The sequence below is a fragment of the Anastrepha obliqua genome, chromosome 1 (assembly GCF_027943255.1).
Source record: "Anastrepha obliqua isolate idAnaObli1 chromosome 1, idAnaObli1_1.0, whole genome shotgun sequence".
Taxonomy (NCBI): domain Eukaryota; kingdom Metazoa; phylum Arthropoda; class Insecta; order Diptera; family Tephritidae; genus Anastrepha; species Anastrepha obliqua.
This window is the reverse complement of record NC_072892.1, coordinates 169,063,582-169,088,923: the sequence shown is the minus strand read 5'-3', so window position 1 is coordinate 169,088,923 and position 25,342 is coordinate 169,063,582. Positions and strand designations below refer to the sequence as shown.

Genomic DNA, 25,342 nt, shown 5'->3' with positions numbered 1-25,342 from the left:
AGTTTTCTCGACTCACGCCTCAACATCTGGAGCTCTCGATTCCACCAAGGAACGGGAGCCCGGTTAGGGAGAGGTCGAATTGGACAGGCTGACTCAAAACATTCGGTTAGGGCAGCGTTGAGTTTCTCAAAAGCCGCCTCAAGGCCCTGTTCTTTTCGAAGTCTTGGTGGCGTAGTGGTAGTGCCCTGTGACCCTTATACCAATGGATGCGGAATTATTCCGCCATCTTGTTAAGAGATTAGTGGTATTACCACCAAGAGATTTTATCGCCGCTTGGCTATCGGAGTACCAGAGTTACCCCAGTTACCCCACTAATGGCTACAATTTCAGTCTAAATGAGCTAGAGAGATTAGGAAGGCAGTTTTTTTATGAGGAGAGTTTTCATGGCTTCCCAGGGTGCGACCACAACTTTTTCTATCATTTGGTGTTTCATGCCCGGATTTTCGCACCTGGGCACTACCGGATGGTAGCCGCACATCAACCCAACCGGCTACGGTGGTTTTGCTACAAAGTTTTGCAAGTAGTCTGAAGCAGAGAAATCCTAACACTCATCAATAAATCGATTGGGGTTCAGATCCAATAGTGGAAGAAATTGTTGGCATGGCGTGGTCCTAGACTTACCTAGATCGTAATTAGTAATTAAAAAATTATCCAATAAGTAAATAAAAAAATTTAAACTACGAATTGTAAAGAGTTAAGCATTGATATTTCAGTCGCCACTCAAAAGAGAGAAATGCGGAAAGTACTTGGCGTACTATAAATCAAGGCACATTCATCACTATCTTGTTGATTCAAACCTTGTTGAATGTGCCTTGATTTACGACACGCCAAAGTTGCGCTCATTTTTCCACTTTAATCTACGTAATCTTCTATTATTCTTGATAAAAAATTGTGAGCATATTCTTCACATTTTGCTTCTTTTTTATTATTTGCAATAAGGGATAAATGCGGCATGAGTTTGCAAAAAATTGTCTAAGCTTTACGGATGTAGTGCAGTGTAGAGAATAAAAAACTATTTTTTTTGATGGATTTTGATGTCAATTTTAGTACTCACATTGTTGCAATCTCTACCCAATCTGGGTGCAATCTTTAAAAAGATCAATAAAATTATTAAAAAAAAAATGTAGATGAGTATCTCAGCAGCACCTGAGTCCAGGCTTTGTTTGGGAACAAAGTGTTTGGCAGCATTTAAAAAAGCTGAACTCATTGCTTGGGTGGCGCATGATTTAGCAGTGAGAAATTTAATAGAATGAGTTTTCAGCTCCTAAAATCGAAATTAGGCAATTTTAAGTGAGCGAAATAAAGCAATTTTTGAGGGGAATTATTACTGGTGATGAGTAATGGCTACCTACAAGGCGAATCTATTAAAGACGGTGTTGGTAAATCAGCTGAGTTGTTTTTTTTCTTTCGCCGTGTCCATGTGGCTGTCACCTCAGAATGAAACAAGGCGAATTCATGATTTATTTTCTAGTTTCTCAATACTTTGCTTCGACAATCAAAGCTCACAGGACAGTGTTGTTGGTCTAGTGCCATCACCTTTAATGAATGCGCTTTGCGTGCGGTAAAAGAGCTGAAGCTGATAGTAAAGCCGGAATTGACCCAAGGAAGGTGTTGCACCGTGTTTGGTGGGATTAGAAGGGTATATTATGAATATTATGAGCTTTAACCGGCTACCAAACGACTGATTCTCTACTGTCAGTCATTGATGAAATACAAGGAAGCTGTCCATTTGATGTGACCAGGATTGATGAAAAAAGTGCGGCATAAACTGTGGGAGCGCACTGACTTTGTTGTTGTTTTTTTAGCAGCTTACTACTTACTGTCTGTGCGACGGACTCACCAGTCGTCTTCGTCTAACTCATCTAACAGTAGACCCCGAAAAAACTGCGCTTTCGACAGGTTGGTTCCAGAGGGAGAGGAGTGTTAGATGAATAGGGCATGTGAAGAGATGGTTAGTATCGAGTGGTGTGTCTTCACATCCTGAACATATGTAAGTCAGGTTTAATCTGCTACAATATCCAGAATGCAATAGGTCCAAAGTTACGCCGTTCTCCCGAGGAAGCTGAAGTTCTTCGCCTGCAGTAGGTGGCGATTAGATTCCGATAACCGCATTCGGGGGTCGGGAGTTTAGAAAGATGGTAAGGGTATCCCGATGTATATGGTTTAGCCCTGTCGAGTAAACTGTCCCTCACGCGCTGAACTTGTATTCCTAAACGATTATTTCTGTATGTAGGTCACTTGTATGTATGTAGGCCAATAAATGCTTGTGCTTTAGTCAGTTTTTTGTTCCGAAAATCCAGACGTTTCACGCGGATGGAATAATACAGTGCTACTCGTAAGATGATGAACTCTCTGACCTTCCTGCTGAACTCAACGGCAAGGTTAACGTTAGCTCACTCGAAAACGGTAGTTGGTTTTTTATATTTCTTGGTTTTTTCCTATTCTGAGCTTCTTTAACATACTTGAAGTCGAGTTTGGCATAAGTACTAAGAGCTACACCAAATCCTTGTCCATATAGAAATGGCGGCGGATGAGCCACTTGCGAGTCAATTCTGGTGTTACAAGCAGCAGAAGAGGGTTACTGGTAAAATAAGGGTGTCTGAAGTCTATAACGAGGACAAGTTCCGCCCCCACAATAAAGGTTAATAGGCCAGATTTTTGCAACAAGGAAATATCAAAACTCGAAAAGTGCAAGGGATCGTCGCTCCAAATGACGTAATCTTGCCACAAATTCTGTGACAATTTTACAATTTTACAATTTTTACGGAGAGAAAAAAGTGTGGAACTTAGGAAAGTCGCATTACAGTAATTGCATCACATAAAAGTGGTAAAAGTGCAAGTGAGATTTACGAATTGCTGAAAAAACTTAATGTTTCGAGAATGTTTGTATCGCACGATCAACCGTTTTTTCCAAACGTCTGAAGTGACAGACAGAAAAAGAAGTAGTCGTAATCGAGTGGTTCGAACCAGTAAAGCAATAAAAGCCGTTCGAGATAAATTCGCAGAAATCACCTTAGAATGCAGAAAGTCATGTCCAAGGAAATGAATGTGTCGACCAGATCCATGTAAAGATCCTTCCGTCGCTTAACTGGTTATCTTTTGACAACGCGTTTAAAAAAATTAGACTCGACAGATGCAAGCAGCTTCTTTGGCGGGACGAGGTCAACGGCCATGAAAATATTCTTTTCACAGATGAAAAAATGTTCACTGTTGAAGAAATTTTTAATAAACAAAACGACAAAATCTAAGTTAACACTTCCAAAGACACGAAAAATGTTATAATATATCTCTTCATTTCTGCCAAAAAGGGGGTTAAGACCGGGGCAAAAGTGTACCAGAATGATGTTTTAGAAGACGTGGTGAAGCAGTTGAGCAGTACTCCCTTCAATGAAAAACTTTGGGTCTTCCAGCAAGATTCCGCTCCAGCCTATGAATCAAAAACTACCCAGCAGTGGCTAAAAATTGGGTTCATAGCCGCAGAATATTGGCCGTCTGGAAGTCCAGATTTGACTCCAATGGACTACATTTTGTGGTCAGAATTGGTGACATGGCCTGTCGAAATTCGGAGAATCTCAAGCAATCTTTGGTTCTAACAGCGATGTCAATATCCATGGAAACCGAAAAAGTATTATAATTTCATCTTGAAATTTGAAAAGGTCGAGTCAAGGAACACCAGGAGATTTGGTGGCTCCTAAAACACTCAGGCTAAAAAGCCCATTGTATTTAAAGCTCTGGAAAGGGGTGGATAGTCAAGGAGGAAAGGAGAAAAGTATCAGAGAAAGATATATGAAAGAATAGAGACAGAGATAGAGATGGTTAGTCCCGTGAGAATTTTCCAGATTCTTTGGCAAATCTGTAAATATCCTCCAGTTTTAGAGAACGAATTTTCCTCATTCTCATGACATCGAAACCCAAAACTCGTAGTCGTGCTCTAGCAAAGGCAGGACACTCACAGAGAAAGTGCTCAGTGCTATCCGCCTACAGGCACACTGGGTCCTCAATGATTCCAATGGTGGTCATATGCTGACCCTATGGGTTGTGTCCTGTAATGATACCGACCTTAAACCGAATGTCTTTCCTTCTAAGTTTTAGTAGAAAGTTTGACAGTTTTCTGTTCGAACTTGTCACAAAACACTTTGCAGTTCTGTTTGTCCAGTCCTAGACCGGACCATCGCTCTTTATGTAGATTGCCTACATAATCGCTGATCCAATTCATGATTCCCGCGGAACTGATTCCGATTATTGGCTCTAGCCCTTATAGGGGCACCGCTGATTCACGGTTGGCCAATTCGTCGGCGATTTCGTTTCCTTGAACACCGGAGTGTCCCGGAACCCATATAAGTACAAACCTGTTTTGTCTTGCGACATAATTGAGCTTCTTCTTACATTCTTGAACAATCTTTGAGGTTTGCTTCGCGTTCTCACTGGAAACTCCAATCTGTTTCCCGCTTCATCTCCTCTCGATTATCCATTCGGCTACTTTCAGGATGGCAAAAACTTCTGTTTGGAACACAGTTGCCATTTCCCCCATAGCATAGTGATACTTATTACTATCGTTTAAGTACCATCCGGCTCCTGACCTTATTTCATTCTTGGACCCATCAGCAAAGAAAATATCCGTCAAACCTCCCTGTATGCATTCTGGATTGCTCCATTGTTCACGCAATGGAAATCTGACATCAAATTTCCTTCCAAATGAAATTATGGGTATCAGGTCGTCTTTAGGTGCCAAAAACACAGGATACTGCTCAGATAGCAACCTAAAGATTTCTCTGTGTCCCGAAGTTCCTCGCCAGAGGTTGTACTCATGGCACCCGTGATGCACATACATACACTTCTTTGTAGCCTGTATAGTTCCCGGATTGTGTACTTAACCATGCTCCGTCGCCACCATACCACAGAAGCGTAAGTGATGATTGGTCTGATAAGTGCTGTGTATATCCATAGAACCACAGCAGGTTTCAGACCCCAGGTCTTACCAAAGGCTCTACGGCATTGCTGAAAAATCCTCAATGCGCGATTCACCTTCAGTGAAACGTGTGTGTCCCAAGTCAGCTTCTTATCCAAGATTACTCCTAGATATTTAACTTCATCGGAAAGACCAACTGTCACACCTTTCAGTGTTGGCAGACTGAGTCCATCCAATTTCCGTTTTCCGTGTCTCATGCACTAGTCATCGATTTTGACAAGAATCCTTTGCACTTTCGTGCAAAGCCTCCTTAAGGATTTATCCGATGTTAGCGCACAGACATCGTCCGCTAGTAGATAGTATACGACGAAGCACCACAGCAGCGGAGAAAGAACACCCCCTTGGGGACATACTTGCCTGGCCCTGACTGTGATTTGTTCGTCGCCGCTCCCACCAGCGGTTAGCAGCCCCTTAGAGAGCATGGAATATATCCATGTTACAATGGTTTGATTAACTCCGTGTCGTTCGGCGCGAGAACATATCGAGCCGAATGTGGTATTATCAAAAGCCCCCTCAATGTCCACGAACACGCCCATTGTGTATTCGTCAGCTTCCAGCCCGGCTTCAATCTTGCTAACAAGATCGTGTAAGGCTGATTCACATGATTTTCCACTGTGGTAAGCATGTTGATTTCTCCTAAGGGGACTTCTCGGCAATACCCCCACTCGCATATGTTTCTCCACCACTCATTCTAGACCTTCCAACACGAACGATCTTTTCCTGGTTTCGGAATAAATACTACTCTTACGCGTCGCCATTGGGATGGTATATAACCAAATGCAAGACAGGCTGTGAAGATCCTTTTCAGGGCCTCAATCAGCCTGTCTCCTCCTTGTTTAAGCATTCCTGGATATATTCCGTCAGGTCCAGGGGACTTAACGTTCTCAAAGGAAGACAAGGAAAACCTTATCGATTCTTTTGTCAATATCCGACTAGCAATATACCAGCTGTACCTAGAGGTTTCACCGATGCTACCGTTATTGTTCATGCCACTCTCTTCTTCAGAGAGAGTTCTACTAGCCGGAAAATGGGTTTCGATAAGAGCATTAAACGTTAAAGTAATAATTTCATCTTTATAACTGACTTAACTTGTAACAGAACTTATGGCAGGACTAAGTACGTGTGTATACCCTTTACAATTTATGGCTCGCGTTTTGATGATTTCCAACAAATGGAGCGGCCTACTTACAGTTCTATACCGCCTCCGAATGACAGATGGTTTTGAGAGAGATGACAAACTTTTTTTCATCATCGCAAAAATGCTCACGGAGGATTGTCATTGCTGCCGTTGGGTGAGATACAGTTAATAGATGTAGATAGATATGAAATTTTACAACAGCCTAACAGGAGAAGTACTATATTTTCTTTGTTTTGGTATATCTTTTTTGAAGCAAATGAGAAATGTTCACGCTTTCTTAAAATTCTATTTCTTTAATTTTTTTTTTATGGGAATGGATAATATGGTTTCTTAAATAAACTACATTAGAAATGCACTCTTATTGTTCATTTTTTTTTTATCTGTTTATTCGATAATTTTCTTATCTCTGAGCTCCGCAATCTGCTCTGCACTGTAGCCCAGCAACTGCGTCAACACTTCGTCTGTGTGCTGTCCCATTGTTGGTGGAGCTGTGCGTGCATCATTTTTGGACTCGCTGTAGACAACGGGCGGCCCCACCACCTTTACACTTTCATCGCGCGGATGTGGTAGGGTTTTTACTAAACCAATCGCTTTTATGTGCTCATCCTCGAAAACTTCACGTATCGAATTAACGGGACCCGCTGGAAATGAGGCATTTTCAAATTGCTGCATCCAACTCTTTGACGTTTTCTTCGCAAATATATCCTCCAGCAGGGCGATAAGTTCCACACGATTGTTAACGCGATCCTTATTTGTTTTGAACTTTGCATTCTCCGCAATATCTGCTATTTGCAGTAGTTGACATAATTCACGGAATTGATCATCACTACCAGCGCCTATAGTTAGATACCCATCGGCGGTCTTGAAACTCTGATACGGCACAATGCTCGAATGTGCGGTACCCCAACGTTGCGCCTCGATGCCAGCATTCAAGTAATTACTGCCCACATTTATCAATAGCGACACGCCCGTCGATAGCAAATCGACGTCGATTTTTTGACCTACTCCAGTGCGTTGACGCTGCAGCAAGGCGGCCAAAATGGCGCCATGCGCATACAAACCCGTAGCCATATCGGTTACAGGCACACCCACCTTACTGGGCTGACCCGCTCGTTCGCCAGTTATGTGCAAAAGGCCACACACGGAGGATGCAATGACATCATAACCGGGACGTTTGGCGTAGGGGCCCACGGAACCATAACCCGTCATCGAGCAGTAGATGATGTGAGGCGCCACTTTACGCAATTGCTCATAGTTCAAGTCGTACTCAGCCAGCTTGCCAGGCACATAATTCTCCACAAGCACATCACACTTCTGCGCCAGCTCATAGATGATTTCTTTGCCGCGTTTCAAATTAATGGCGACGCTTTTCTTATTGCGATTAACCGCTTGAAAATAAATCGAGTCTTTACTCTGTGCCAAAAAAGGTGGACCCCATTTACGCGTTTCATCGCCACCATAAAAAGGCCGCTCGATCTTGATTACTTCTGCGCCCATATCGGCCAATATCATGGTGCAGTAGGGGCCCGAAATGATGCGCGTCATATCGAGAATGCGCACGCCACTGAGCGGGTGTGCGGCGGTAATTGTGGAGGCGCCGCTCTCGCTGCTTGTGGCGAAACCATGGCGTCCTATGACATTTGGGCTGGCTGTGCGTCGAAGTAAAACGCGCAGGCAATACGATAAGTGGGCAGTATTGGGAATCATTTTCTATGTTTGCTTTTAAATTTTGCTTAATTGTTTATTTATCTTTTAGTTCAATCGAGCATTTGATATTGCACTCTGCGTATTTGTTGTTCTAAACAGTCGTGATTGTGTGTGTTTGTTTTTGTACGCTGCTAATCGTTGGCTTTGCTTCCTCTATTATTCGATGTTTTCGCTCTGCGAATCCAATTGAACGAGCGCGAAGTGTATCACGTAACCGCTTCTATTCAAGTTTTTCGCACAACTAAATACGATATTTTCCACTGGCGTGTCTTGTCGACTCATCTCTGCGGGAGAGCCTTATCAGTTATCTAAAATATGTGCTTGTACGATATTCACAAATTTTTGGTCTTGTTTTTATTTTTTGCTCATCGCTTATGCTTTTTCAAATAGTTCGTGGCTGCCCGCATTCTCAATAATTATAATTTGTTTTGAATATGAGTTGCTATTTTTATCATATCTCCCACTCTTTGTGCGCTTGACTCACTCTATGCCTTGGGTTTAAATTCTCAGAGTAATACAGGCGAGAAGAAATTTTCTACTGGCAAATATTTAAGTATTTGGAAGTGAGTCGATGCTTAGTTAAATAATTTATTTCTAAATGCTTAGGTAAATAATTTATTTCTAATTACTTGGAAGTCAATCAAATGAACTCAGTTGCATTGCTACTGTATGAATTTTTTATGACCTTTAGGATTTTTTTTATTTTTATTACAAACATTTAAATATATATATGTACATACAATGTTTGTTGACACTACAACTAGTTTAAGCAAACTAACAAGAAGTATGATTTTAACAATTTTGTGGGGTTTTTATAAAGAGAGTTTTAAAATCTCTTCCTCACACTAACTATCTAAGTTGTCGGGTTAGGCCTGCGGTGTTGAAGTTTACTGGCTTTCTCGTTTACGTGCGTACGTAAGGGGTGGTTAAATTTTAAGGGCCGATGTTGAATGTAAACCACACCTAAACGTCAAGTTTTTTTTCTGCATTTCATTTGACATTTTTCAATTTCAGACTAACTCAATTTGAACCATGGAAAGATACACAATCGAGCAATGCGTTAAAGTTACTCAGGCTTATTATGAAAACGGGCGTTCAAATCAAAATGCATATCGCGCACTTCGTGACTTTTTCGGCCAATTTGATCGTCCAAATGTGCGTAAAATCGGAAAAATTGTGCAAAAGTTTGAGCAAACTGGGTCTGTAGGAGATGTGAAAACTAGAGGTGCCAAACTATCGATGGTGGGCGCCATCGATTGTGGACGATAGTAATTTTCAAACCATCGATGGTGGTCGATAGTCGCAATAAAAAACATTGATTGAAAATCATTGAAATTTGTAAGAAAAAACAAATAATTGAATTTTATTTTAATTCATAAGGAACACTTTAAAACAACTATATATTTTCACAAGTGTGAGTTATTTACATTTGGAAAAAAAGAGTAAGAGTACAGGCTATGGGTTTTTTCTGCCAAAATATTGAACTTATAAGTTTAAGGAACATTGCTTACATTTTATGAAATTACATTTTAAGGGGGTCTTCTGGTCTCCAGCGAAAATCCAGCGATTTTTTTTTTGCATAATTTTGTTGTATGTGTATGCGAGAATACGCCACAGAAAGGATTTTTTGAAAATCGCATTTTTTCACATTTTTCTGGGCACCGAAGTGTACCCTCCTCCGGCCGTTTTATCATAAACTTTATCTTTAAACGCGTTTCCCCGAAAATCGTGTTTTTTAAGCATTTTGGTCACACTTTTCATAGTAGTTATACTCCGATTTCAATGGTTTTGGTCTTAAAAGGTTCGGAAAACTTACCGCTAAGTTTCCCCGTGTACGATTTTTGAAATTTTTTTTCATTCCATTTTTATAACCTTTTAAAGTTCAAAAAATGAGCAAAAAAAAAATTTTTTTTGCAAATTGTTGCATAACTTTTGAAAAAAATTAAAAAAAAAAATCTGTCACGGGAAAACTTAACCAGGGCAACTCTGAAGACAACGCATATCTAATTTTTGCTTTCTGATTACCTAGGTGGAAAAACCGTGACCAAAATGGAGACCTGTTTCGTTTGGAGGTGGACGTCTTCAGCGCCATTTCAAGGTAGCGGGTGTTAATTTTTTTCAAAGTCAAAACCATTTTTTAAAAGCCAAGACATGTACCTTTAAAATAAAAAAAAATTTTTTTTTAAATATTCACAGGATTTGTCACAATCAATCCCCAAAAAAACCCTTCATTTCAGGGCCTCGAGACCAGAAGACCCCCTTAAGGGAAAAGCTAAAAATACAAAAGCTTTATAAAAGACTTAAAAGCTAAAACTTGAAAACTATAATATGATTTATTTATTATAGCGAAAGATGTTTGTTTAAAAACAACAAAACGTTCACATTTTCTTCTTTAAGCCGTGTTCGCCTATCAGAAACAATTTGTCCCGCCTTGCTGAAAGCTCTTTCCGACTCCACAGACGTTGCGGGGATGCATAAATATTTATACATCAGTAATTTTAATAAAGGGAAATCCACCTGGTTGACCTGCAATCAAATGTATTAGCAAAACTTAGTTTTATGTATCGAAGATTGATTTATTAATTTTACCTTGATCCATAAAAGAGAGTCCATTTCCTGTGGGGCTATGTCTCTCTCCAGATACTGCCTTTTAATAATGATTGCATCAGATCGAACATTAATCTTTTTAGTAGCACATCGTTGGTTGAAAAAATCAAAAATTGGGTCCGTAGTGGTCGTGCTTGCTGCCAGACTGACAGGGTCTTCAACATGAGTCAAATTGCCCAAATTGGCCAACTCATTTTCCAAGATACTTGCTGCTTGTTCAGCATTTGCGTTGGATTGAACCCCATCTTTTTCGAAGCGTGGATCCAAAATCGTAGCCATCCTTGTTACCGGGCGTAGCTCATATATAGATAGTGGTTTTTTAATCGACTCCAACATAGCATCTTTCATAGATTTGCCTACCGCAGTTGCCAACTGAGATGAAAGATTTGCAATTTGCCGATATAGTCCATATGCCAATGGTATTATTAATGACACTGTAACGTATTTGCCACCAGAAACTTTTTGGGACACGTTCTTAAATAATGCTAATATTTTGTCAATATCTTTCAACACGTTGATTTCCTCTGCAGGGAATGGTAATGGTGCATTTGTTGTTGATAATAGCACACTGGCAATGGCTTCATGGGTTAATAAAACTCTCTCAATCATGTCGTGGAAGCTGTTCCACCTTGTTGGGGTTTCTTGCAACAAGATATATGCAAAATTTTCTTGAACTTGTTTCAATTTTTCGTTCGCAATTGAACTTTTCTTAAAAAATTTTACAATATTTTTACATTTTGCAAACAAAGCTTTTGTGACTTTTGTGATTGAGATTCAAGCCATCTTGGACTACCAAATTAACTGTATGAGCAAAGCATGGCAGATTTTGGATTTTTAAAATTTTACATGCTTTCAGCATTGGGCTTGCATTGTCAGTTACAATGCAGACAGTTTTTTCAAAGATATGCCAAGATGTTAATATATCTTTTAAAGTGTCTGCAATATTTTGTGACGAGTGATTTGTAGTATCGATCAGTTTTTTGGTTGCTAGCGATGCCGTTTTGATGCCGTATTCATGTACGAAATGAACCGTTAGCACTAGATGTCCACATATCGCAAGTGATAGCAATGTTCGAAACCTGCTCCAAAATTGTTGACAATTTTTCCGTCGTTTTTTTAAACAAATTGGTCATCAGGACGTTTTTCAAATGACTCCGGCTGGGAAACTTGCAACGTGGATCTAAGGCTGCACAGTAAAAATTTTAGTTTAATGTTAATACCAATTTGGTGTTTATATATAACAATTCCAGAAAGTATAAGTTTAAAACCATTCCGGTTTCAGAAAAGAGAGAGAGAAGTTAATTAAAATATTCTCTTTAAAAAACCAAGAATGAGACTAAAATATATACTTTTAAGGGTTTAAAAATAAAGCTAAAATGGTTTTGACTTTATCCGAGAATTGAAATAAATTTAATAATAATTAGAATTAAAGTTAATCCAAAATTGAATTGAATGTAGAACTTTCTTCGAATTGAAAGTAAACCCTTGAATGATATTTTAATTCCAAAAAGGAATTGAATCCAAACCAAAATTGTAGTAGATTTAGTTCATAGCTGACGAATCCTCAAAACAAAAAACAAAATAAATTTTTTAATTAAAAATTTACGTTTTATTTAAAATGACATAAATTTATATACATAAGTGAAATAATAATACATTTTTAAATTTTATTCTATAATTTCACAAGGCATTACTAAAAACATTTTTGAATCTATAAAGTACGCTTCAAATGGTCTTACATTTTTAAGGCTATTAAATTTTATTAGTTCTGAATGATCTGTTGAAATAATTTCATAACACTGCAAAATGGAATTAAATTCCTTAGTGACAAAAATTTCTAAACTTAAGTAAATTTCGTTATCGACAAAATATATATTTTTTATTTTTCCAAATGTAAGAAGTCCATTTTCTCTTATTATAACGTAAATTCTGACTTATAACAATATCCATATGTACATTCGAATTTTTTTATTTTAAACACGTGAGGCATTTTATTACTAGTAAATGTCTTAGACAAATAATGCTGGACACTTAAACCTAAATCTTCAAAACTTAAACTACGTAATTTATCAAAAAGAAATTTCTTACTTTTATCGTCTATTTTGTAAATAAATTTGGCAATAAATCCCAAAAAGTTAGCCAAAGTTACATCAAACTGTATATTAAATACGTAAAATGCTTTAAAATACAAGTCAAAAACTTGCCTAAATTTATAATGCTCGGGAACTTCTATCTTCTTACCATCAATTGTTATAAAATATTGGCAAATTGTGGCTTTGTCTTGTCCAACTGCAACAATTGTGGGCTGACTAGACGTTATTTTATATTCTTCTAATGGTGTGTTAAGCTGTAAAAACAAATTTTTTTATTTATGCCCATTAAGAACAAAAAATTTATAGTAAATTACGTTTTCAAAAGAAATAAAACTGTCGACAGATTTTTGGAATTTTGCTTTTTTTTGTTCGCAGCAACTTTAAGAAAATCAAATAAGGTATTCCTTCAGACGTCCATTCTGTACAGTTTCCCAAATTAGAACCGCCACTCGCAGCAATAAAAATTTGTTCCACACTGCTTTCATATTTCCCACAGTTCTCTAAAAACCTATTTGAAATCGCCTCCCCATACCGAAGATTAAAATCAAAAATTATTATTACTATTTAAATGTAGGTGATATAATTGTTTATGCATTACCAGTGACGATTCAAATACAAATATTAGGACATTTTCCAAAACATTGCACGCAGTTGCGATAAATTTTTGCCTCGATTTTAACATTTCTCGCAATTTCTGCTGCACCAAATTCAGTTCGTCTTTAACTACGCAGTTTTGAAAAAAACGAAGATCTTCTTCAGAAATTACCTCACTATCATCGCTTTCCTTGTTGACCTCGGACAGTTTACGTTTTTTGGAACTACAGCCACCGAGTTTTGTAAGTTTAGTGTTTATGTTTTTTAGTTTTGCAACTAAATAAGCTGAATTGTTCTCTGGATTAAAGAACAAATCCTAAAATGATTTTGGAGTTTAATTAAAATCAGATGGTATTTTTACGTATTAGCACAATGTTACGCATACTTACAATTCCTCCAAACTTGCTATTGGTAATCTTATAAGCAGGAAAAAAACGTATTATTGACTCGGCTAGTGCAATTTTTTCTTCACGCTTGGGGTGATTTCCACAACGCTGGGGGAAAAAGTTCGTAGACTCACGCACTAAGGTACGTTGGGAACTATCACTCAAAGTGTTAGTGTTTTTGTATTCCTCAAAAATACTAGAGAAATCTTACACTTTATTTGCTACTTACCTTATGATTTAAGCTTGAAACAGCTGATGCTTCTTTCCTTGGCGAATTTTCATTTATTTCCAATAAAAAACAGCTACAGCCTTTATATTGGCGAATAATATCTTGGAAATCATCAAAAAAAAATTCAGCTCCGTCGCGGTCTCTAAATGCTAGTGCATACTCAGTATCAATATTTAATTGTTATACAACTGCCAAAAAACACCATTAAATTTTATAAAATCTCAACAATTGTTTCGATTACTTACTTGATGCAATTGTTTTATCCACCGAGAACTCCTCACTTTCAGGATTGATTATTTTAAGGAAATGCACTTCCGCGTGGTATTTCACTTTTAAAAACATGCTTCTAGAATAGTGGAAAAAATGACACTGAGAGTGAGTGAGTGACAGAGAGTGAGAGAATTTTTTAATACTTTCTTGGTTTTACTTTAAATCAAATAATACTAAAGTTCAGAGTACATTGAAATTAATTGAGAGTGAGAGACTTTTTTAATACTTTTTTGGTTTTACTTTTAAACCAATAAATTTTAAATTGAATATAATTGAAACTTAAACTGAAACCAAAATAGCTTGAAACATTAAAGAGAGCAGTTTAATGCTTTTTCGGTCTTACGTTAAATCTAATAGGTATTAAATTTCAAAAACGCAACGCTCAGCACCAATTAAAGTTTTGTTTTAAACCCATTTTGGATTTAAAATAATTGCAAGAATATTTCATCGTCTTAAAATAAAACTTTTTAGAATTAAAAATCAAATTTAATTCCAAAATTGTATAAATTCAATAGCAACTGGTATTAAATATAAACCATCATTTTTTACTGTGTGTAATTAATTTAATAAATCCTTTGTCCTTCACTATGCTAAAGGGCTGAATATCCTCAGCAACCATCTCTGCTACGAGTTCATCTAAGTCCTTTTTACGCTTGGAGTTTGCATCATACGACACAGCCCTTTTAAAGTATGACCCCACTGACCGCATTCTTGACCTGCAGCTGCTGCTGAAAGACGCAATGTTCTCGTCTTGTACAACTTCTTCAGCAACTTGTGTATCAGAAGCATTTCTGTCCAAATTCAGGTGAAACCGTTTAAGGTGATCATGCAGGTTCGATGTGTTGCTACTGCACAGTGGTCCGGCGGCCGGACAAAATTCAATTTTTTAACATTTTTGAAATAAAAATTTGATAATGCAGATGTTTTCTTAAATATTCAAGGCAGATTTTCTGAAAATATTACTTAATTTAAAAAATTTTTCATTCTAGTTTTTTGACTTTAAACATGAAATCGTATGCAAATCGTACTTCATGCAAGAGTTTTATTTTCATGTCTGCAAATAAATATTACCATTTGATTGTTAACCAAATATTGAAAAGAAAAAAGACAATTGAATATATTAACGGAAACAGTAATAATTCTCTTAAGTTGTGGTACAAAATCCAATTTTTGTTTTGGAAATTTCAAAATTTTTCGAAAATTTTTTTTTTAAAGATCATTTTTTCGAGTGGTCCACACCGGTCCACTTGAAATCAACATGAGTGATGTTGCCACATATTTCAGCTATAATCTCAAACTGAAACCTGTTGCGCAAAGTTGCGCAAATTAAAAATAATGTAGCTTTTGTGCATTTACCCACAGGCAAAACGTTACATATGGCAATTTTGTGTAAAAGACATCACAGACCCCATCAGAATTAAGAGACAACTAAAAAAAAAAAAATTATTAAATGCTTTGTTCGTCAGATGTAGTTATAATATCAAAAACTAAGGTTCCGAAAAACAAGCCAAAACCATTTTCAAAAAAGGTTCTTGCGCTTTTAAATTTGAAAAATGAACAAAAAAACAACTAAATATCCAAAAAAAATTTAAAAACTAAACAAAAAAAAATTTATAAATTAAAAATAAAAAAAAATTAAAAATTAAAAATAAAAAAAAATTTAAGAATTAAAAAGCAAAAAAAAATTAAAAAATAAAAAAAATCTAAAAACCAAAAAAAAAATTAGGAGAGAATAACCTTACCGTAAGCCTCCACGTGGTACTCTCTGGGGTCGTGAAAAATGTAAAAATGAACTCACCAGCTAATTACGGAAGTAAAAATGTATTTATAGTATTCAATGAATTTAAAATTTGCTAAAACTAAGGTCAGATTCGTCATCACTGATCCTTAAAACCCCTAAATATATATTTTCAGCTTAATTAAATGAGTTTTTGAATTTTGTCCGCCAACGCCTTCTGGTCGGACTACTGTGCACTGGTTTTATACTCCTTGGCGCAACTAAGGCATTTGGCAAATTTCTTATCATCAGATCTTTTAAAATAATTCTACACATCCGAAATTTTACTTTTCTTTTTTTGTGCAGGCTTCTGCAACACAAAATTTTTTCGCTGTCGCTGCTGTTGCAATCGCAACTTGCTGCAGCAAAACTGCGTCCTAAAATTAGACAAAAGTGTTCTAAGCATTCTTACTAATTATTTGAAAAATGTATTACCTCGTTTAAGAAAGCGATCCATTTATATATTTTTACGAATTGTTATTTTAAACACTGTACAACTTTACACTTTTTAATATTTCTACACAAACGACGCCACAAATAAAAAAGCGCAAATATTTGCTTGGTGATGTGTAAATCGCTCTTTTGACGATACTATCGTCCACTATCGAGACTTTGAACCATCGATAGTTCAGTAGCTCGATAGTGCCCTACCATCGACACGAGCTTTGTGAGACAGTGCCGAGTCCTGTTGAAACGTCCATTGTTTGCCACAGAAATGTTTGTCTGTCCACGGCTTCAAAGCAACCTCCAGAATACTTTCCCGATAATATTTCGCATTTATCTTGAAACCAGGATTGATAAAAACGATTGGAGAGCGCCGATCTGCGGTTACAGCGACCCAAACCATTACCTGTGGTGGGTGCTGCCTCCTGGTGGCCAATCGAAGACTCAAATCGTCCATACGTCGTATGAACGGTCGGTCAAATAAACCTAATCGTTTTGGGAGTTTACGAAGTGCTCAATTTGAAAAATTGTCTCGTTAGAAAACGCAATGATCGGAAATTGACCGCTTTCGGCCAAGCGAAGCAACTCCTTCGCTCTCTCAAGTCTGACTTGTTGTTGCTTCGGTGTGAGATCATGGGCCTTTTGGATCTTGTAAGGTTTGACTTTCAGATCATTTTTCAGTATGCGGCGGATGTTATGGTCCCGTGCATCAGCTGCGCGAGCGGTATGAAGTTGGTTACACTTCGAGTGATGGAAATCTTTAATTTCACCTTTACGTGCTCCATTGCTTGTCTGTTTGTATACTGCAGCTGTTTTTTTTTCACAAGTGACAAATATGATTGATGTTTGTCATTTGCACCACCTTGCGCCATTGCGCCACCTTGCAAATAAGTAAAAACTGTAATAACATTTTTAATAAGCCAGACTGTATTGTTTTAAAATTGTTGGTTTATTCACATTTATTTTGAAGCAAAATAAATATCTGATTCGGAAGAAATACTTCATAAATCACAATTCGCTTTGTGAATAAATTCGATATGGGGGAGATGGGATTTGGGGGAGATGGGATATGGGAAGAAAGGTCAAGATATTTCGTATAATTATTTCGTAATATAAACTTTGCAATGATAAAAAGATTATTTTTATTTTATTTCTTATTTTGTGCAATATTTTGTTAGCCATTAATTAATGCTTTTTTGCGGTTAAACTGGTTCAAGATTTTGCACGTCAAACCCGTACGAGCATGAAAAGGAAGATAACGAAAGAAATGCATTCGAAAAAAGATGAATATAAAACACAAATTGCGTGTATGCAAGGCAGTAAAAGTGAAGCAAACCTTAAAGCACAAAAAGGAAACGCAAAATTTAACAACTTCAAATACTGACCTTTACCTACATTAAAATGAATGCAAAAAATAGAGAAACGCTGTAATAAAATAAGTGTACATTTTTACTAATACACGTAAAAATACGAAAAAAAAATCGCTTAGCAAAATATTTTATGTCATACACAGTGCGCCACGAAACTCTTCGCACAACAAATTTTATTGCAAATCCGGCTCAGTTAGGAAATAATCAGTTGGAAACCATTTTTACTGTCTTAATTCGGAATTATCTCAGGTATTAAGCGCAACTAAGAAATAATTCTACAACTAGAAATAATTCTCATAATTTATGGTAAGCGGATTAGGAGAATTTTCGATGGCAACATTGCCGACAAATGACATTTAATATCTATTGTGAATGGAAAATAATGAAAGATTTAAAGAGAAGAACAAGAAATACCAAATCCCTTTTTCCGAAGTCCTAATAAATGGAATTTTTAAGGCTGCTATACAAAATCTTTGTACGAAGTCTTTAGTCTATCCGGCATAGAACACCCAATTTATAAAGGCAATTAATACTTATCCTCGAGCATTCTGTTAATAGATAGAACCTGTGTTTTAGGTAGATCCTTGACCTTATTCCGTGAGGTCGTATGTGGTTTCTCTACGTTTTTTTTTCGATGAAATTAAGATCTGACTTCTGTGGAAGGGTGATAAAATGCCACATACAAGTAATTACTTTTTTATGTGTTTTGTTTTATTAAATCTATGGTTACAAAACCTTACATCAATGGAAGATTTAAACGCAGATCTTAGAGATGAAAAATCAATATTTTTTTGTTTGTTGTAATAATGTGTTATAAGTGCAATCTTTTTGCAATCTTCAACTTTTTGTGTCGAATTGTCACGGGAGATGAGAAATAGCGCCTATACATCAATACGAAGCAAAGAAAGGAGTGGATGGCTCCAGGAGATACGCCAAAGATGAGAGTCAAGCCGGATAGGGTGTCCTTCTGCATCCGCCGTATTCGCCGGATCATGCACTGAACGATTGGCATCTTGTTCGCTCCCTGTCAAACAATATGAAGGACTTTACTTCCGATAACAAAGAGGTCCTTAGAAACTTCTTTGACACCAGACCAGTCGATTTTTGGCGAAACGGCATCAATAAATTGGTTACGAGGTGGGAAGAGATTGTAAACAGCAACGACGAATATATAATAGCTTAGCTTATTAATAGGTATAATATAACTTTTTTTGTTTAAATAAAAGTCTTCGGTAAAAACGCTGCGAACTTACGCCGACCTAATAGTTTGGAAGCTTTATTTTGGCATGGAGCGGCGCTATAATTCTACTTGCCGCCAGGCCCGAACATTTGCAAAGAAAGTGTTCTACATTCGCAGGCTTCTCCATATGAGTTTCGATCACCCAGTGACCGGTGAACACTGCTATGAATTTGGGAATTCAATAGCGGCGACTCCATTTTGATTTACAGGAGTAGAAAGCTATACTGGTACCCGACTAGAATTACAGTGAGGCATGCCAAAGAATCAGTTAGGCCCGAATTAGGCAGGCCTTACTGAGGCACGCCTCACTATTACCTTACCAGGCCCACGTTAGGCAAGGTAAAGATTGGCATGCCAGAAAAATATCAAATTTGGTTGTGGTCACGAAAATCTGTGGCAGTGTCTCACTTAGGCATAAATTGCAATCCTTAACTGATTTGTAGAAGGGCATCCGGAGTATTACCGAAGTTCGGTTTTTCGAACCTGCGCCTAATGAGGCAGATGTGTGGCGATAACTTTCGGGGCTTGGGCCTAGTTTGGCTGCCTTATGAGGCGCAAATTTGGAATGCGGTCTGCCTTATTTGCGCCTAATCACCGCCTTACCAAAATTTCTAGTCGGGTAAGTAAACGAGACCTCTGACTCCTTGGCTAGGATGGGCTCTGAAGCCAACTTCTTTAGCCCGGAGCACCATCTGCCACTCCCTTCTGCAGCCATCAAAGCCACGGTTAGCAAATGGGTTATCACAATTAAGCAGAAGGCACTGCAGACAGCTGGTTGGACTGATGGCGGTCCACTTTCTGTGGGCGAAGCACAAGAGGAGGATGGGACGGTGGACCTGTGTGTCTGCCCGGCCTTCGCTCGAATCAAGTTCGAGGCCTTTGGCACTGTTGTGTTAAGAAGCGACCACCTTGGCTCCTTGGCACTACAAGATCTACTCAGATTTATTCGAAGGTCGAGTAGATTTAAAGAACATTAAAAGGGAATCCGACTGCAGTACAATGGACTTAATTGTGTTTGACTGCAGCTTCCAATGGAGCTTGGGGTCAAGTATAACACCAAGATAGTTGACTTCGGACGAGAAAGAACTAACTGGTTGTTTAATGTAGGATGTCTAAAAGGTGGAGATTTGTATTTTTTTGGAACCAAATGCCGTCGATTAGCTGATTAATTATTGGAAACAAAAATTCATTGACTCGATAGTCGTACGAACAGATTTATTCTATCCTCTCTAACAGATTAATTTTTTTAAATAAATTTCCACAATTTTGAAGCGTTGCTCTGGCGTTAAACGATTCATGATGATTTGCCAAACCTTACTGAACACAAAAGTCAAGACAGTTTGCCCTTCTCAGATATCAAACCATATTTAAAACAGATATCGATAATTCTCATGCAAAAACGCTCGATACAAAGTGGCGCAAAATTAATCACCCTATCGCAAGTTTTTCAACTTTTACAAAGGAAAATAAAGATTTCCATCACTCAAAATATTTTTTTTTATTTAGTAAAAAAGGAAAGGAATTTCTTAATGAAAATCTCTCTAGACTAGAATGGCTTGAAGAAGGTCCATTACCCAATACACCCGTTACGATCTACACGGACGGATCTAAAACATAGGATCGGTGTAGGATCAGGGTTATATTGCGAAGAGCTTTCTATTAGCGAATCCTTTAAATTACCGGATCACTGTAGCGTTTTTCAAGCGGAAATAAACGCTATTCATGAAGCCTTAAAAAGTGTTAGAGATAAACAGAATATCATCAACAGATATCTGAATTCTATCAGACATCCAAGCTGCACTACTGGCCCTGGATGCATTCCAAATAACATCAAGGAGTGTCTTATATTATCTCGCCAATCTCTAAATGAGATGGCCAAGCAATATCGTATAATCTTATGCTGGGTTCCAGGCCACAGAGTTATACCAGGAAACTGTAGAGCAGACCAACTTGCAAGAAAAGGTACCTGCATGCCAGACAGAAGTATCTAATTTTATGGGGGTACCTCTCGCAACTTGTAAGCTTCTCATTAAGGACGCACTAATCAGTTCTGTAAATCAAAGATGGATTAGGGCCAATACCTGCGATATTGCGAGGCAAACATGGCCAAGGCTAAATCTACGTCCATCCAAGAATATCATAAAATTGAGTAGACTTCAAATTATCGGACCCGCACAGGACCCGCATAGGAAATCATGCAATGAGATTAGGCGTTTACACGCATGATTTCTGTCGTAGCTGCAGGAATGAAGAGGAGTTGGAAGCAATTCAACACCGTTTTTGCACATACCCGACTTTAGCCAGAAGCAGGAATCGATAGATTTAAGAGCCTAATTCTTTATGAATATAGATAATCTATACACTTTAATTATCATCAAACTGTTACGCTTTGTCAAAAGCTCAAGATGGTTCCATATGGAAAGGGAAATTTAGCCCATCCCCTGCGACTCACAACGTACCCATTTCGTGCTCTAAGCGGCATCGCTGTCTCTATATGCGATGCGGCTGCCAAAACTAACCTAGTAAAAAAGTTATTAAAAAATAAAATCGGATAATTAGTTGAACATTTATTTATGTATACTTATTTCTTTTTTATTGTTTATGACTGTACGTATGTATGTATTTTTGTACGTATGCACATTTTAAGCCATGCAAATTCGCACGTATCAAATAAATGAGTTGACAAAATCGAATGCAAATTTGAAGCATACCAACAGCGAAATAGCGCTAAGTAGAAATAAATTTAAGTATGACTCTTATTCTTTTTTTATTTATTTATTTTTATGCCTCATATTCTTAATGGATTCTATAGCTGCCAAGCAATTTTGCCCACATTAGAGAAAAAACACGCCGATAATTTTTCTATCTAAGGTGAATCGGTACCAATTAGAAACACTGAGTGAAGCGCAGATAATCAACGTCAGCATCGCTCTAATCAAAAATTCTTCCTTCCTTCTTCTTCCTGTCCTTCTATGGACTTCGCTCGTGTGCTGGAAGAATTTTATAATTCAAAAATTAAAAAATGCGAGTAGAACAGCTTTAAGGGCTTCAATTTACTAAGCAGCATCCTAAGTAAAGTAAAGACAGTCTTTCAGCTAATGCGTTATGATTAAAAGATACCTTACACGGCGTAAAAGAAGTGCTGGGGATCATTTTGACAATACTCATTAAAAAAAAACTTGTTCGGATTATGACACTCTTGCAGCAAATCAATTTTATATTCTTCTTCTTCGACTTAATTGGCGCTATAACCGCTTACGCGATTTTGGCCGAGTTCAACAAAGCGCGCCAGTCGTTTCTTTCTCGTGCTAACCGGCGCCAATTAGACAGACCAAGTGAAGCCAAGTCCTTCTCCACCGGATCCTTCCAACGCAGAGGAGGCCTTCCTCTTCCTCTACTACCACCAACTGGTACCGCATCGAATACTTTCAGCGCCGGAGCGTTTGTATCCATTCGGACGACATGACCCAACCAACGTAGCCGCAAAATTTGTACGTTTATAACTTGGGCTTCCATAATGACAATCTCAAGACGTATGTATGAGATGATACTATAGCATCAAGAGGTGTACAGGAAGTAGCATCATGCATTTTAGCGCATGTGGAGGATATTATAACTACTCAAAAGCACGTAATAGCTTACAGTGATGTGTGTTCATGCCAAAATCGTAAAATTAAAGTAGCATTAACATGGATGAAAATTGCTCCGTTCCCACGACAGTCGGTTCTACGCTGCCGGAACGACGCGGAATTATATCCGGCTAAGGACTGCCACTTTAGCAGCATCCCTCATATACATATGGGGAATGTTTATACTGCTACAACAACAACAACAACAACAACCTGAAAATTGCTCAGTCAAATAATAATAATATTGAAACGGAGGGCCACACATTTTTGGTACCGCGTCATTCCTTTCTACCGAACGACCGTGATTTCGGTTCGACAAAAATGAAAAAAAAACTGACTTATACTCGTACAACCCTGAGCATTATTGTGAATTGATCGAAAAATTTAGAAGAAAAAAGCCATTTTCGGTAAAACGAATGTCGCAGCCGGATTTTATTTCGACGAAGTCTTTAGAAGAATCAATAACAAAAAGAGTAAAAAATATAGCGGGTGAATCTGTCTCTTGGCTGAAAATTCAATGAATGCGTTTCTTGAAAAATGAACCTTATAAAATGTTCTACTCAACTTTTTTAGATGATTCTAAATTCCACGTTTTGGGTCTTTCACCTAAAACAGGAAGACCAAAAATATACGAAAATATTAAATTACTTCCATTATACACCACCGCTTAACTAGTAACAGAAGAAAAACATACAGATATTGTTTGTTAACTACCAGACATCCCTCCAGTTTATCATGAACATCTTAAGAATCTTAAAAACTAGAAAAAAAGTGATAAGAATGGATTACTTTTTTACAAATAATTAATAAATGGTAAGCCATCTTGTGGTACCATGGTTAAGAACGATATTCAGGGGATGCCTGAGGTTCAGCTACGTTCCTGTATTGTGGAGAGAAGCGAGAGTTGTGTTTATTCCAAAAGCAGGAAAAAGCAACCCTCTATACTCAAAGGAATACAGGCCCATTAGTTTGACTTCATTTCTCCTGAAAACGTTAGAGAAGATTCTAGATACATACATTAGAGACACAATTGCGCCGGACGAATTATCCAAAGCGCAGCATGCTTACACTAAAGGCAGATCCACTGAAACTGCACTTCACTCACTTGTACTAAACATAGAAAAGGCGTTAGAATATAAGGAGTATGCTCTAGGAGTATTTCTAGATATATCAGGGGCCTTTAACAACGTGACAAAAGATGCTATTTTAAATACAATAGAGTCACTTAATGTGCAACCCGCGGTTTATCTATGGATAAGGCAGCTATTAGCTAGCAGAAAGATAAGAGCGGAGTGGAACGATGCGAGCGTCACCAAATATGCATGCAGAGGTACTCCGCAAGGTGGGGTACTATCGCCGCTATTATGGTTACTTGTAGCAAATGAAATTCTTAAGAAACTTGACAGAGGGGCACCAAAACTAGTGGCATATGCCGATGACATAGCTATAGTAGTTACGGGACAGTACCTGGACACCATCAGCAATGTGATGAACAGCACTCTCAAAACGATACACCAATGGGCATCTCGCGCAGGACTAGGGATAAACGCCGCAAAAACGGACATGGTACTTTTTACCAGGAAGTACAAAGTTCCGGCGTGGAACCTCCCGAAGCTAGGCAATAACGAACTACGTCTCAAAGATTATGCAAGGTACCTCGGAGTAATACTGGACAGCAAATTGCTGTGGAAGCACAACGTTGAGGAGAGGGTGAAAAAGGCCAGTAATGCGTTGTACGCATGTAAAAGAATGCTGGGCGTTACTTGGGGTCTATCACCCTGTCTGATGAATTGGTGCTACACAGCAGTAGTCAGACCGATATTGCTGTATGGAACCTTAGTATGGTGGACTGCGACAAAAAAACTGACATACTTAATGCCGCTGGAAAGGATTCAACGACTCGCTGCTCTGTGTATAACAGGAGCGATGAAGACCACTCCAACGGCGGCGCTGGAAATGATACTCAGCATGCGACCTATTGACCTCATGACGGAAAACCTGGCAGCGAAATCCGCGAGGAGGCTAACAGCTGCGGGGGTATTCACCTGCAGAACCTTCGGTCACAGCTCAATAGGAAAGTGGGGAGAGAAGGTTTCGCACTACAATTGAAGAGGAGGGATGGCACAAAGGCATGAAGCCTGGCCATAGAACCTTTCACATCTATACAGACGCCTCGAAAACTCCAGACGGAGTGGGAGCGGGTATTTACTGCTCAAAACTAGGAATAAGGCAGTCTATCAAGCTGCCAGACCACAGCAGTATTTTCCAAGCGGAAGTTTTTGCTGTGGGGAAGGCCGCGGAGCTAGCCTACACAAGAACAAGAAAGAACTCAACAATTAATATATACGTGGATAGTCAAGCAGCAATAAGAGCAATAAGCTCATATTGTATTAAGTCCAAAAATGTTCGACGGAGCAGGGAGGCCATAGAAAGGATAGCCGCAAACAGTAGGCTGCATATCTACTGGATACGTGGTCACAAAGGCATTATGGGGAACGAAATGTGAGACTACCATTTGAGCAAGAGAACGACATACCAAGACCGCTAAACACAATATACAACGAAATGGACGACCACATGAAAAGGCAAGTGGAAGCTAGGTGGACTAACCTGACCACATGCAAAACAGCAAAAGTCATGTGTAGAACTAACGACAAAAAACTTACTCAATTCGTACTTACGCTCTCGCGAAAGGAATGCAGAACTATCATAGATATGCTAACAGGTCACAATCTATTGGCTGCACATGCGTACAAGATAGGGATTGCTAACACGGACAAATGCAGAAAATGCAGAGAGGATGTTGAGGAGACTTTAGAACACCTTCTGTGCGTTTGTCCGGCATTATCAAAAACGCGACTAAGATGCCTGGGAGCCCCACTGTTTGAG

At 38.2% G+C, this 25,342-nt stretch overlaps 2 protein-coding genes across 2 annotated transcripts in view; one reads left to right on the top strand and one right to left on the bottom strand.

The window, feature by feature from the left end:
• Positions 1-25,342, top strand: part of LOC129240621 (fatty-acid amide hydrolase 2) — a 90,643-nt gene that overhangs the window by 4,858 nt on the left and 60,443 nt on the right. The window lies entirely within an intron of this gene.
• LOC129240631 (succinate--hydroxymethylglutarate CoA-transferase) lies at positions 6,439-8,037 on the bottom strand. The gene has a single exon (XM_054876555.1). It carries the CDS (start codon positions 7,812-7,814, stop codon positions 6,492-6,494), a length of 1,323 nt encoding a protein of 440 aa, XP_054732530.1. The 5' UTR covers positions 7,815-8,037; the 3' UTR covers positions 6,439-6,491.